Raw genomic sequence first — 13,231 nt, 5'->3', positions numbered from 1 at the left:
CCTACAAAATCTCATGCTGAATGACATAAAGGTGAAAAAAAGAATAACTAAATTGGTGGCATAACACACCGACTTGTTTTGCTAATATTTTATCTGTTTATTCTATATTAATGTTTTTGATAGAAAAAATGTTTGTTTTTTCTCAGTTGTTTTAATATTAGGTGACCCAGTGAGTCAATATTAATACTTAATACCAAAGATTATTCCTGTGCTGGTCATATAGGGCATATCTCGTTCTTCATATTGGATTTAGTTCTGTTTCTACACAAGTATTACTACAGTGCATACATGGGGCACTACTCCATGACTTGTAAAATGCATTTACACAGTACTGAATAAATGGATTTTAATGATCAGTAATACTACTTGTTTATGTAACAATTCAAGGGTTAAAATATCCTTTAAAAGGATCCCTAAATAATTTCAAGAGATAAAAAATCCACTCTTCTTTCACTCTGACGTACCACAAAGTTATAAAGTGCAAAAAGTGAGTATCTCTTTATTAAGGATAATACAGCACAGATCCATTCCACCATAATACACCTCCATCTATTCAGCAAATTTACATAGTGTGTGTATGTAGAATAATATTCTTTACAGTAATCTATTGTGAAAGTTTTCTCATTCTTTAGACATAACAGCTTTATTTTTTATCACTTTGAATGGACCACACAATAATGAAGAATAAAGAAAAGTCTCCTAAACCTGCACATTTTTTGTCCTACTGCTGTGAAAGGATTACAACATTTGATGATATTTTTCACCACAGAGATGAAATCATTGGTTTTTTTTAGTGCACAAAGACCAAGAAAGCTACAGCAAGGTTTCAAAGTGCGATTTGTCAGCATCAACAATCAAAAATTACTTTTGGTTAAATTAAAATTCATTGCTATGGTCTATTACATGAAGAGAAATTAATTAAACTCTTAAAAATAATGATGAAGAATAATGATGCTTATATAATTAAAATGCTTATATAATTAAAAATAATAATAATCAAAAATGTTATAGTTGGAAAAATCAATCAAATTATCTAAATGTGATGAAATGTGAAACTGAATATCTCGCTGAATGTCAGAAACAACACACTAAATTAGCCTTCTTTGTCTTTATAACTTTAAATAATGCATTACATTTCAGTAAAATAGATATTTATCACCCTAATGACAATTAGGGTATATACATTTTCACATTTTCTGAAATACTTCAGTCCAGATCTAGTCCTCATAAATCACGACCCTCCATCCTCTTAAACTGACAGTGCTGACTGTGATTCATGTGATCCGAGAACCAGGACAGAAATACTTATCTAAAATAAAACTATTTTGTGGTTTTAAATTCTATGTTACTTGAAATATACAAGAGCTCCTTTGTAACTGAAAAGCTGCCTATCTTAATAAATCAGTTATGTTTACTCAAAGGCATGACAAAGCAAAGCAAAGCAAAGCAAAGATGAGACTGGCTGTTTTGGGAGTGTAAACTACATTACTAATACAGCAATCAGATTAAAATAACCAAAATAAAATTATGGTAAATTAAAAACTATATACAAAGTAAAAGCTGAGAATAGCATAGACGACAAATAGTGGTTATTTCCAACAGTATAGAAGATGCCACAGCAAGCCAAGTCATTTAAAATCATATAAAACTATTTAGTTCTGTACACCCAAAAGACAATAATCAGTCACTCTGTCAGGCTCTGACGTGGATCAGAACATCTGTTCATATCTGGTTCACATAACACGGCTCATAAGGCATGTCATGTGGAGTATAAACATGCAGGGCTACATTGCACAGACTACAGAATAGCTTTTAAAGTGGAAAATAAATTCAGTTTTACACAGCTCTTTGTCTTAGGTTTGCACTTAAAACCAGACAGATGCCACTCTCATTTCTGTCTGTTAAATAAAAGGCCAGGAGTCAGCTAGCTTAGCCTAGCTTAGCACAAAGACTGGAAGCAGGGGGAAACAGCTAGCCTGGCAAACGTAACAAGGTCGCTGTAATAAGTCATATCCCACTTATTTAACCATACCAGAAAGAAGGTATACAAACAAACATATAACGTGTGGATTTTGTTATGTTTGAGCAGACCCAGGCAAGCTCTTTGCACCATTTCCTTTCTAAGCTAAGCTAAGCTAAGCTAAGCTAAGCTGTAGCTTCCATGTTTATAGTACAAACATTAGAGTGCTATCAGTATTATCATATAATTCTCCCCAAGGAAGCGAATAAATTTTCGACATTTAGTTTCCAAAATGTCGAACTATTCATTTAAATTTGAAAAGTAGAACTATATGTGTTACACTTGTCAACCCTCACCAGATATAAGAGCTGATGCAGGATCAGAGTTCTGCATAAGCTCGGGTAACCATGGGCAAAAAAATTGGATTTGCGGGTGGCATTTTGTCTTAGTTTTATTTCCAGGTCCAGTTCTGTGTGAAAAAAAAAAAAGTGCGGGTTGGATCCTGGGTGTTGGATGATAAATATATTGCAATTAATTGAGAAAAATGGCAGCATATTGTAATGTAATGTAATAACATTTTAATCCCCTGCTGAAATTATGTGTTCTGCACCACCTGGAAATTGATCAATTCAAATCAATTCATTCCAGTGTTTCACTAACGGGGCAAGTTAACTGTGAAAATTTGCTGAATAGGCAAATAGGAGAATAGGCAAAAATATTAATTAAAATTGTATTTCTTGAAATACCTTTGTTTCACATGTATGGGATGACCCAAGTTGATCACTTTGATCATACTGCCTAACCAAATGATTTAAACATTTCATGGTAATTATAGGATTTGCAGTTTTGAGTCAAGCAAATTAACTAATAGGTCATATGTGCAGAGGACGTGGGCGGTATAGCATGTCGTGGTGCTGGTTTGGGTCTTGAAAATGCGACCTGTAAAGGACTCTGAGTGCCTAGTTAATCCCACCAAACATCTTCCTACAGTTAAAATTTACCAAAAAACATGTCCTCCTGGTTATCTGTGTGTTAAATCAATAAATTATAACGTATTATAACATATTGCAAATACTGAATTTTCACTTCAGACAACGGATTATCACACACAGTTCCCATAAAGCATCAACAATTACTTGGGTTACAAAGAGCATCCTGGGATTTTTTTTGTTTTAGGACTTAAAAGACACAAGGTTTTTATTTTCCAAACCTGTCACTGAGAACTAAAGGAGTAGGAAAACCTGCCGGTTTCTTCTGCGTTGTAATCTTTTTGGGGAAAATCTCCTCCTCAGTGAATGTGACTTTTTGTGTTACATGTTAAGTCTGCTTGGTGCAGGTCGATTTCTCTTGTCATCTATTGCCTCAATGTGCCGTGCATTAAGGCCTGTGTGGGTGGCCCGCTTCATCAGCCAAGTTGAGGATGTAGCCAGCTATGTCATCCTCTGTGGGGAAATCAGACATTACCCACGATTCATTGGCAGCAGTCACTTGCAAGCGACATATCGGACAATTTCGGCTCTGCCCACTCCTGTAGAAACAGAGTGTGTACTGTCAGTATTTGATCACATCTTGGGCAACTTAAATGTGTCTGTGACACGTTTATGTGATTCACACAGCAGTAGAAGAATGATCTAATTGAGTCAAGCTTTATATCAACTCACCATTTATCAATGCACTTTTGACAGAAGCTGTGAGCGCAGGGCAGAATAAGGTCGGCCTTTCCGTCCATGCAGATGCAGCACTCCTCCTCATCTGTCAGCTGCTTCACTCTGCATGCACACACAACCAGAAAAGAGATACGTCCAACTGTTTTCTAGGGAGGAAGGTACCGGTTTTTACAAAAAAAAAATGGTATTTTGTAATGAAAAGCCTGATGTTGGATGAATCTTGATGGTTTTCAATCAAATGATTTGCTTCAGAGAAAATGTCCCTCTGTGTTATAAAAATGCATTAAAGTGTAAAAACAATCCCCTCAGCCTTTCACAGCTCCTCCGAAAGATGGGAATTCATCCGGAGGGATAAACATTCTGCTGCAAGATAAGTTTTAAAATCTAAGCATTTATGCAGCTTGTGGGACATTTAAGACCCGTTTTCTGTTGTCCAGCAGCAGTGACACCTGTGGTGGGTAAGAGAAAACTGCATTCATTGATTTTTTGGCCATTTCAGGACTGTGAAAGTTTATGCCCACCTGCTTAATGCAAGTCCAACGTTCACTCTCCTTTTAGTTCTGATTTGGGTCTTGGCCCACTCCTGATCAAAATGTGGCGGCCATTATCACAGGGTTGAAGGTACGACCCCCGCTCTTCCTGTCCATAAGTTCAGGTGTCCTTGAGCAAGACACTGAACCCAGAGTGGCTTATAATGGTCAGGCCAGAGGCTTGCATGGTGGGTTGCTGCCATCAGTGTGTGACTGAGTGTTTGAAAGGGTGAATGAGAGTTGACTGTAAAGCAGCCTTTTACTATTAATCAAATATCTGGCTCTTAAGCTGCTAAAGACTCCACTGTGTTAACCAGCCTCAATCTAACTATGTCTTTGATGGTGTGCAGGTAATGTCCAGGTTGTCTCACAGCTGGAAACCAAAGAAATCAGCAAAAACCTTCAAGATAATTATCACCAACTCCAAGCTTTACAGCACCTTTAAGTTTTTCCCATTATAGATGGTCATTAAATGGATAAAAATGCTGAGAGGTCCATAGTCAGTTCAAGGTTGATCTGAGTGGTCATGACTTTTTTCTTTTAGGAGTCCTGGGACTGTTGTAGATGTAGCATGTAACACAGGGATACTCAACATGCTTCGCTTGGGGAAATTGACAGGAGGCCAGGAGCCAGTAACAGCAACCCCATACATGTGCGTAGGATTTTAGGACGTATCTGGGATTTTAGGAGTTTTCAAGAAATTTAGGATGTTTCTAGGATTTTTGGGCATTTCTCGGGTTTTAGGAGGTTTTTTAGGATTTGAGTACATTTCTAGAATTTTAGAATGTTTCTAAGATTTTAGGACATTTCTAGGATTTAAGGATATTTCTAGGGTTTAGGGACATTAGGGGCTTAACTGGGGCCTCTGTCAGGGAGTGCAGGGATCCTCCACTTGTACTTTTTTTGACAAACAAGCTCTATTTTGAAGCTGTTTTCTGGACTCTGGCATCTTATGTATACAGAAAATTTACAAAAACAATTTCTAGTGTGAATCAATTTTATTTACTGGGAAGTAAAAAATGGCCTGGGGGAGGGCAGATTTGGCCCGCAGACAGCAAGTTGAGTATCACTGATGTAATGCATTTAAGACACAAGCTTTTACGTATGTTTATGTGAAACAATGAATGTAAAAGAAAATGATGATTTTCAATGAAAACTCTCTTTCCACGTAAAAAAAGACTCATTCAGTGATGGGGTCTTTGACTGTTTCAGGGACTGCTTCACCTACACCTACATACCTGCCCATCCACATGCTGGCCTGGCAGGACTCTGTGGAAGGGAGCTGGGCAGACGGGCCCTCGGTGGCGCCCTCTACAGACAGCACCTCAGCAGCCTGGCTGGTGATGTCTCGGTACAGCTGGGTGAACTGGTACAGGTTCATGATGCGTGATGCTTCCACCATACCGTTCTCCTTGTTGATCTGGGAGGAAGCAAATGCAATAATATGACTCACACTTGACACACTGGTGTAGTGAACTGTATGCACAGATGCAGTTACAATCCTACACTGCTCTTAGGTGGTTGGGTTTTGCCAGTGTGGACTTAGGGCAGCTAATGCAGGTGTTTATTTCCGTGAAGCTTCTAAATCTTAAACTAGATTATTTCTATGTTTTAAAAAAATCTGTCAATGAAAGCATCTGAAAGAGCATGTTTATCCTGGAATAGTAAACATGATTAGGTTGATGTAGTACTAATTTGTAGTATAAATGAAACTTAAAGCTCCGTTTTAGCTCTGTTTGGTACATTTGAGCTCGATCATACTGTAGCTGCAAGTGCTGCATAAACTCAGCTTTGTATTCCCATTAAAATTAAATTGCACAGTGACTCAACCACAATGAGTGCCGGTGGAATACTACAGGAACACGTGTAATCTTTCTCCCTGCAATAACTTCATATCCCCTCTCCTCCATGAAGAAAAAAACTGACTCATAAGTGCCACGTAAAGAGAAAAAATTAGATTATATTCTTTAGCAGACGTGTGCACTCACATTTTTACAGTCAAAGCCTACTAGGTTTATTGTTGTATTTCACTTTCCAAACTACTTCTTTTAAAGATTTTAGTTTATTCGACTAAATGAGCTAAGAGCGCTTGCAGGACTACATTCATATTTACACAAGTCATACATGAAAGTGACTTCTGTCACCAGCAGCTTTTACTGTTTGTCTTTTAAACACAGATACTGTCATTTAATGAACAGCCCTGTGAAATGTCATTAAGCTATAAAAGGTATAAAAAGTAGATAACGCCCAAGCCTAATCTACACGTTCATTTTCTCTACCTCCATCTCTCTTTCTCTCCCTTACACAAAACCAAAGGTGTGTGCAGATGCTCTTGTTGGCATTTGATATGAGTTCAAAACTGTCTTTGGTGTCACCTTGGTACAGAGGACCCTGACAGCCACCTTCCACAAGGCCGTGGCATCAGATCCTGGCTGCACCTCAAACAGCAGGTGCTTCTGCTGTCCAGACGCTAGCTTGGCCGTACTGAGCGAGATCCAGAAGAAGAAAGAGAGAAAGAGAGAGAGAATGTGTTCAAAAAGAAAGTACTCTGCGTCGTTTTTACTGCTGCAACTTTTTTTATGCACCACATATCTTGAACAAACTCCCAGAAAGCTGCAGATCTGCTACAACTCTGTTCTTTTAAATCAAGGCTAAAAACTCTGTGACTTGCCGCTGTCTCTTACTAGCTCATATATGTATTTGTTTCTTACAGAACACTGTAACTTCTGTTCTTGTATTTTATACCTGTCTTAGTATAGTTTTAGCTCATTTCTTCTTCTGTTCTCTAGCTCTTGCTCTCTGTGTTTTTAATTCATTATAAAAAGTCCCTTTATAATGTCCTTCTTTTGAACTCTGTCTTGCTGCTTTTGAAGTTTTATGAGGAGCACTTTCAACTGCCTTGATGCCAAAATGCATGGAGCTAATACCCTGCCAAAACTTAACAAACAAAACACATTTAACAAATGCCCTACCATTTACTAACAAACACAACGTGGTTTGCAAATGAAAAAAATAATTAACAAACTAATGCATTTTGTCTTGAAAATACAAACAAATATCAAATAAATACACAACATATATTTACACGATGCTTCAGAAACAATGTAACAATGCTTCAGATGTAGAATGACTGGGGACATTTGTGAGAAAATCCCAGCATTATTAACAGCAGAAAAATTCTGCCAAAGGTCATGTGATATTTTTTCATGTTTGTAGAATATATTTTTTGTACTTGTAAGACATTTTGTGTTTGTTTCTGAAGCATGATGTAGAAATACGGTGTATAATTTAATTTGATAGGTACATTTTATATTTGCAAAGCGAAATGCATTCGTTTGTTTATGCTGTTTTTCATTTGCAAACTACATTGTGCTTGTTAGTAAATCATGGGTCATTTGTAAACATGTTTGGCTTGTTTGCTTAGAGTAAGCAGGATATTAGCTCAAAAGAAATATGCTATTAAATTAACTTGCCTTGCTTTATGCTATGAACACAGCTGTAGAGGTAAACCAACATAAATAATACAGCTGGGCGTTTTCCCAAAATGCAAAGTGTGTTTCTTGTCAAACTGCTATGTGCTGTTTATTGTGTGCACCCTGCAGTTTGGGTGCTTTTTACTCTTTGAGAAAGCTGTGCTTCTAACTGGGCTTTCTGGAGTAAATTCAAATCCATGAAAATATGGGTTGGTTCAGAAAACCTGCAGCTCTGCACTGGATATTCCTCGACTTGACGACATAATGCGGTTCATAATTGCTTAGATTATGCTGCATAAATTATTGCTCGATTTATCTAAATGCTATCTTCATTCTGAGTTTCTTCTTCGCTACTGAAAATAACTCACTTAAACCCAAATATCCTGCTTCACAGTTACTGTTTCTGAAAGCTAGCAAGCTAAAATTAAATTGGCAGCAGCAGGGCCTGTGTCTGGGGAATAAGATGAGCCTCGATGGAGGAATAGTGCTGAAGCTAGCTGTGCAGAGTTTTGCCCTAAAAGTCTAAAAGCCAAGAAGAAAATCAATGAAACATCAGATGCATTCAGGTAAAACAGCTGTATGTTTGCACATAACATCTTACTAATGTCAAGAAGAGACTGTGACTTACACATCGTTAAGTTCGGCCACTCTCGCTAAAAACTCCTCGTAGGTCAGGTAGCCGCTCTCACGTACCAGCCCAACGTGTTTCACCAGCTTCTCAGGCAGACGGGTCATCACCGCCTGACCTGAGAGCTGCTGGCCCATCCTGGCAGCAGCAGCACTTACCAAACAGACCTGGCAGGAGGCTGCACCTCATTCAGCTCTGCCGAGCCTGGTGGGACACAAACAGTTCAAAGTCAAAAACATTTTTTGACTTCTAAGACTTATCTCTCTAGGACAATCTAGACTTCACCAATTATTCGATTTGAATCACTGAAAAAATCTGCAGTGTGACTGAAAAGTCAACATATTATCTTCACTACCCTGTCACAACAACTATGTTATTGACTTACTGAGGTCAGCAAAAAATATCCAGCTCATATCCATATTTCGCTAATTATTGCCAGTTGTGTTTACAGGCGTTTTCATTGACAGTATGCAGTATGTCACCATCATGATGCCATAATAAAAAGCAGGATTTTCCCAACCATGATGAGACTTGGGCACAGCACCTAAGCGGTTTTTTTTTTTGTTTTTTTTTCACAGCACCTACACCTCACCTGCTCGCCACGTTGGAGTTTCACAGTGGGTTGGCTCAGCTCCTCACACGAAAAAAAACATACACAAATGTATTAAGGTTTTATATATTTAGGATATTACGAACAAATCCACTCTAATTCCAATGTAAATATATTTCGAAAGACATAGAAGTTAATTGCTTTTTGAAATGGTTTACTTGCATTTTTATGTGATTATATTATTATATCAGTGGCAAATAAAGATCATTATATCAGTGGTATAAAAGGGTCTTAAAAAATAACAATGATGTTGTTCATCACAATGATTTCTGGGACAATATATCGTCCACCGAAAGTAGTTATTGTGACAGGCCTTTCTTAAGCCTGACTGCTCTCTCATTAAAAGCTGTGGTTTCATGTAAACACTTGCTGTGCATGTAAAAATACCCAAATGCAGCTAGAAGCCATGAAGAGCACTCTCACACAACTGTGAACCAAATTTCCATTCTTTGAGTTTCAATGTACTTTTAAAGCACTGAAAAATGTCTGTTAAACATTTGACACATCAGGCCAATGAACAGCAAACATTAAATACAGTATTGTATTAAAAACAAATGAAGTGTGAATATTTACTGATGATTTGTGAGATCTAAATCTTGCAATTTCATCAGAATTTTTCAGATTTGCTTACTGTGATTAGTATTTAGTTATTGAAGTAAACTGGAAAACAAATTCTATGAACCAAAACAAAATATTTAATTCACCATTTTCTGATGAAAGTTAGGTTAGGTTAAAGCTGGCATCTTAAGTATCCCTCAAGTGCTCCACAAACTCAGTTTTAAATTAAATTGCAGAATGACTCAACCAAAATGGGTACGGGTGGAATACTGAGGGGAATTATGTAATGTTTCTGCTTGCAGTAACTTCATAACTCCTCTTCTCCTCCATGAGGAGAAATACTGACTCACAGGTCCAACATGCAGAGAGAAAATTTTAGATAGGGCTGATAATATTTCAGTACATGTCATAAAGCCCTAAAGGTTTTGGTTATATTTATCATTTATGAGGGCGGCACAGTGGCTTTGTGGTTAGCACTGTTGCCTCACAGCAAGAGAGTCCCTGGTTCGAATCCCGGTTGGAACGGGGTTCGGTCCGGGCAGGGCCGGGCCCTTCTGTGTGGGCCCTTCCCCGTGTCTGCGTGGGTTCTCTCCGGGATCTCTGGCTTCCTCCCACAGTCCAAAGACATGCAGCTCAGGTTAATTGGTGACTCTAAATTGCCCTTAGGTATGACTGTGAGCGTGTGTGGTTGTCTGTCGGCCCTGCGATAGTCTGGCGACTAGTGTCCAGGATGTACCCTGCCTTCCGCCCGATGACAGCTGGGATTGGCTCCAGCGACCCTTACGAGGACAAGCGGTTACAGAAAATGACTGACTGACTGACTTATCAAGCATGAGCACTCACATTTTACAGGCAACACCTACTAGCTGTACTTCTTTATTTTAAAGATTCCTTATTTAAAACAGATAAATAAACAGAAATAGCAAAATAAAATCAAAACTTTAGGAATCACAAATGCTGTCACTGAAACAGTATGAACCGAACAAAGTCAGCAAAGCTCAAATCAAATCAAAAACTGTATAGAAAACTATATTTCTTGGTTTGCAAACATTCAATAAACTGATATTGCATTACCAATTGCATGACCAATTACAGTATGTTGCCAACTAGTAACTTGATGATACACCATATGACTAAAAGCTATGTGGACGCTCATATGTAATTGCTGAACGCGTCCCATAAATATGATCATTAACATGCTACTATAACAGCCTTAACTCTTCTGGGAACGTGATTTGCTCTCATTCAGCCACTGATGTTGGATAACAAGATCTGGGTCAAAGTTCAGTTCATCCCACAACTACAACTACTTGTTCTTCTACATAAAACTGGCAAAACAATAATACTTTTTTGGAAGCACAGTATATAACCAGGTAAGGCTAAAACAACAATCACGACAGAAACAAAATAAATTAATCATCCACCTGTGAATGACAGAACCGCTTGGCATTCTCCTAAGTACGAGCAGCGTCCGTAACAATCAAAAATGACATCAACAGCAGGTGAAACAAGCTGCAGTGTAAATAACAGATGTCAAGGACCAGAAACATATAGCAAAAGACTAAAAATAAAGAGCTATAGACTGAAAATAGATAAATGGATATACAAAAACAACAGCTGACACATAACCCCTAACAGAGGCATAATCATGTCATAATCTACATATACGTATAATCTTTATGACTGCTATTGGGTAAAATGATAACCAGAGCTGATGCTTTAAACTTAACATATTCATCCATATCCGTATGACTGCCTGTGTTAGAGGGCTCCAAATACACAATTTACAAAAATATTGGAAGGTCAGCTGCTTCTTGCATCATATGGGTTATAAAATAAAAATTAAAAATCTCATAAAATTGAGAAAAAAGCAACTGTTTCATCTTTCAGTGAAAAAGTATTTAATTTTGCACTACTCCTAAAAGCGGCAGCACTTGCTGTTGACTTCATGCTTCTTTGCTATGGTCATGTCTACTCCCTAGCAGGACATGTACGTTGTTAGGTGTTTGTTTGCTTATTTACCGTCTGCTTATTAAAACACAGAGTAGTTCCACCTGTTTAGTTACTATTTGGTGCATGTCTACAAACTGTATGACTGCATCATGAAATGAACAGAAAAAATCAAAGGTGATCCTTCTTGCTTAATCAATATTGCATGGTGGGCCGCATATAACATATTCAGAAAGACAAGATGGGGCAGTTTAAAATTCCTCCACAGACCACAATTGGCCCATTTTTTTTGAAGAAAAAGAAAGTCTAAAAAAGGCAAGCAAGACTTGGAAAAAGTGATTAAAAATATAATACTTCTATCTTTGTTTTGTAATTAGGATAATTATATAGTTTTCCCTAACCTTTTCCCCCTAGACACTTCCCCTAGCTTTAAAAAAAATTATCTTACCAAGATGCTGATTGTCTTTCATTCCTTTTTTTTAAAAGAAATCTTTCAAAAGTTAAAAAAAAACTTGTGAGGGGCATCTGAACACAGCACAAAATGCATCAACAGAGGATGCCATATCTACTGCTCTTCACTCAGTCTTTACTCACCTGCAGAATAACAACAGCTACATCAGGATGCTGTTTGTTGACTTCAGCTCAGCATTCAACACAATCTCTCCCATGAAGATGACTGGAAAACTTAACACTCAGTACAACACTCTGCAACTGGATACATACTTCCTCACATGCAGACCTCAGAGAGTTAGGATTGGCAGTCTCACCTCTACATTAGTGCTCAACCCCGGAGCCCCTCAGGGCTGTGTGCTCAGCCCCCTTCTGTTCTGTGACTGCACTCCCAGACATCAGGAGGACTCTACTGTGAAGCATGCGGACGACATCACCATCATCGGCCATATTACAAACAACGATGAGAGTTCATGCCGGGAGGAAATCAACAATCTTGCAGAGTGGTGCACAGAACAACCTACTGCTCAACGTCAGTAAAACCAAGGAGCTGATTGTTGATTTATGAAAGAAGGAGGCAGAGACACACACCCCTGTCTACATCAGTGGAGCAGGTGAACAGCTGTAGGTTCCTTGTAGTTACTATCACTGCTATCGAAAGTGAAACTGTTTGTCCGTTGAGAGCTGCCGTTTACTTAAATAAACACATACTGTCACATCAGCTAAAGCCACGTGATCAGTTCCTGTAGCCGCTACCTAACAGTTGGCAACATGAAGTATGAAATCTCAATTGAAACAGAACCATGGTTAAGAATTTTATCGCTCTTGTAAACTCAGATAAACAACCATGTGTTCACCATCAGCAGCATCAGCTTACTTAGCATTATATAATGACGTCCAAACTATCAGTAAGCTAACAGCTAGGACGTTTAATATTTCACCCGTCACTGTGGTAAATATCACAATTATTCTCGTTTTAAAACGCCCTTAAAACACACCCAACTTTAGATATTACCCACCAATGAACCTCCGTTCAAACATGACAAGCTAATCTTAGCATGCTAACGAGCTTTAGCACGAAAATAACCATTCAATAAAGCAATGCGTGAATACGCCAAATTCCCTCTATATAAAGATAAGAACTAAATTAAATAAATACAATAATACGATAAGAAATACATGATAAAAGAAGCTTCTTTTCTTACCAAACAACAAATAACAGCAGAGGCAGGCGTCCAAACTTCACCGCTGGCTGTTTGTGTTGACAAAATCCGGGCGCCGTTTGATGACGTCACAGTGCGGCGTATAGTTTCACTTCCACGTCATTTCAGGATAATCATTATAATAGTAACAATAATGATAATGATAATAATAATAATAACAATGATAATGATATTAATTATTA

General features: G+C 38.0%; 1 protein-coding gene across 1 annotated transcript; it reads right to left on the bottom strand.

The window, feature by feature from the left end:
• Nucleotides 1–471: 471 nt before the first annotated feature.
• On the bottom strand, nt 472–13,105 carry rnf141 (ring finger protein 141). Its single transcript, XM_042495366.2, has 6 exons — nt 13,032–13,105; nt 8,259–8,462; nt 6,533–6,641; nt 5,396–5,577; nt 3,622–3,729; nt 472–3,488 (listed from the first exon to the last, which is right to left on the bottom strand). Exons 2-6 carry the CDS (start codon nt 8,393–8,395, stop codon nt 3,338–3,340), a joined length of 687 nt encoding a protein of 228 aa, XP_042351300.1. The 5' UTR covers nt 8,396–8,462; nt 13,032–13,105; the 3' UTR covers nt 472–3,337.
• Nucleotides 13,106–13,231: the final 126 nt, after the last annotated feature.

This window comes from Plectropomus leopardus, chromosome 7, assembly GCF_026936395.1.
Source record: "Plectropomus leopardus strain MGB_pleo_1.0 chromosome 7, ASM2693639v1, whole genome shotgun sequence".
Lineage (NCBI taxonomy): Eukaryota > Metazoa > Chordata > Actinopteri > Perciformes > Serranidae > Plectropomus > Plectropomus leopardus.
This window is presented reverse-complemented; position numbering and strand designations above follow the sequence as displayed.

Coding starts and splice junctions, on each gene's coding strand:
- rnf141 (XM_042495366.2), bottom strand. CDS start 8,395: ATGGGCCAGCAGCTCTCAGGTCAGGCGGTGATGACCCGTCTGCCTGAG. Junction 5,578..6,532: donor TCAGGGTCCTCTGTACCAAG/GTGACACCAAAG, acceptor GCTTCCTCCCAG/ATCAACAAGGAGAACGGTAT. Junction 3,730..5,395: donor GCCAGCATGTGGATGGGCAG/GTATGTAGGTGT, acceptor GTGTGCATGCAG/AGTGAAGCAGCTGACAGATG.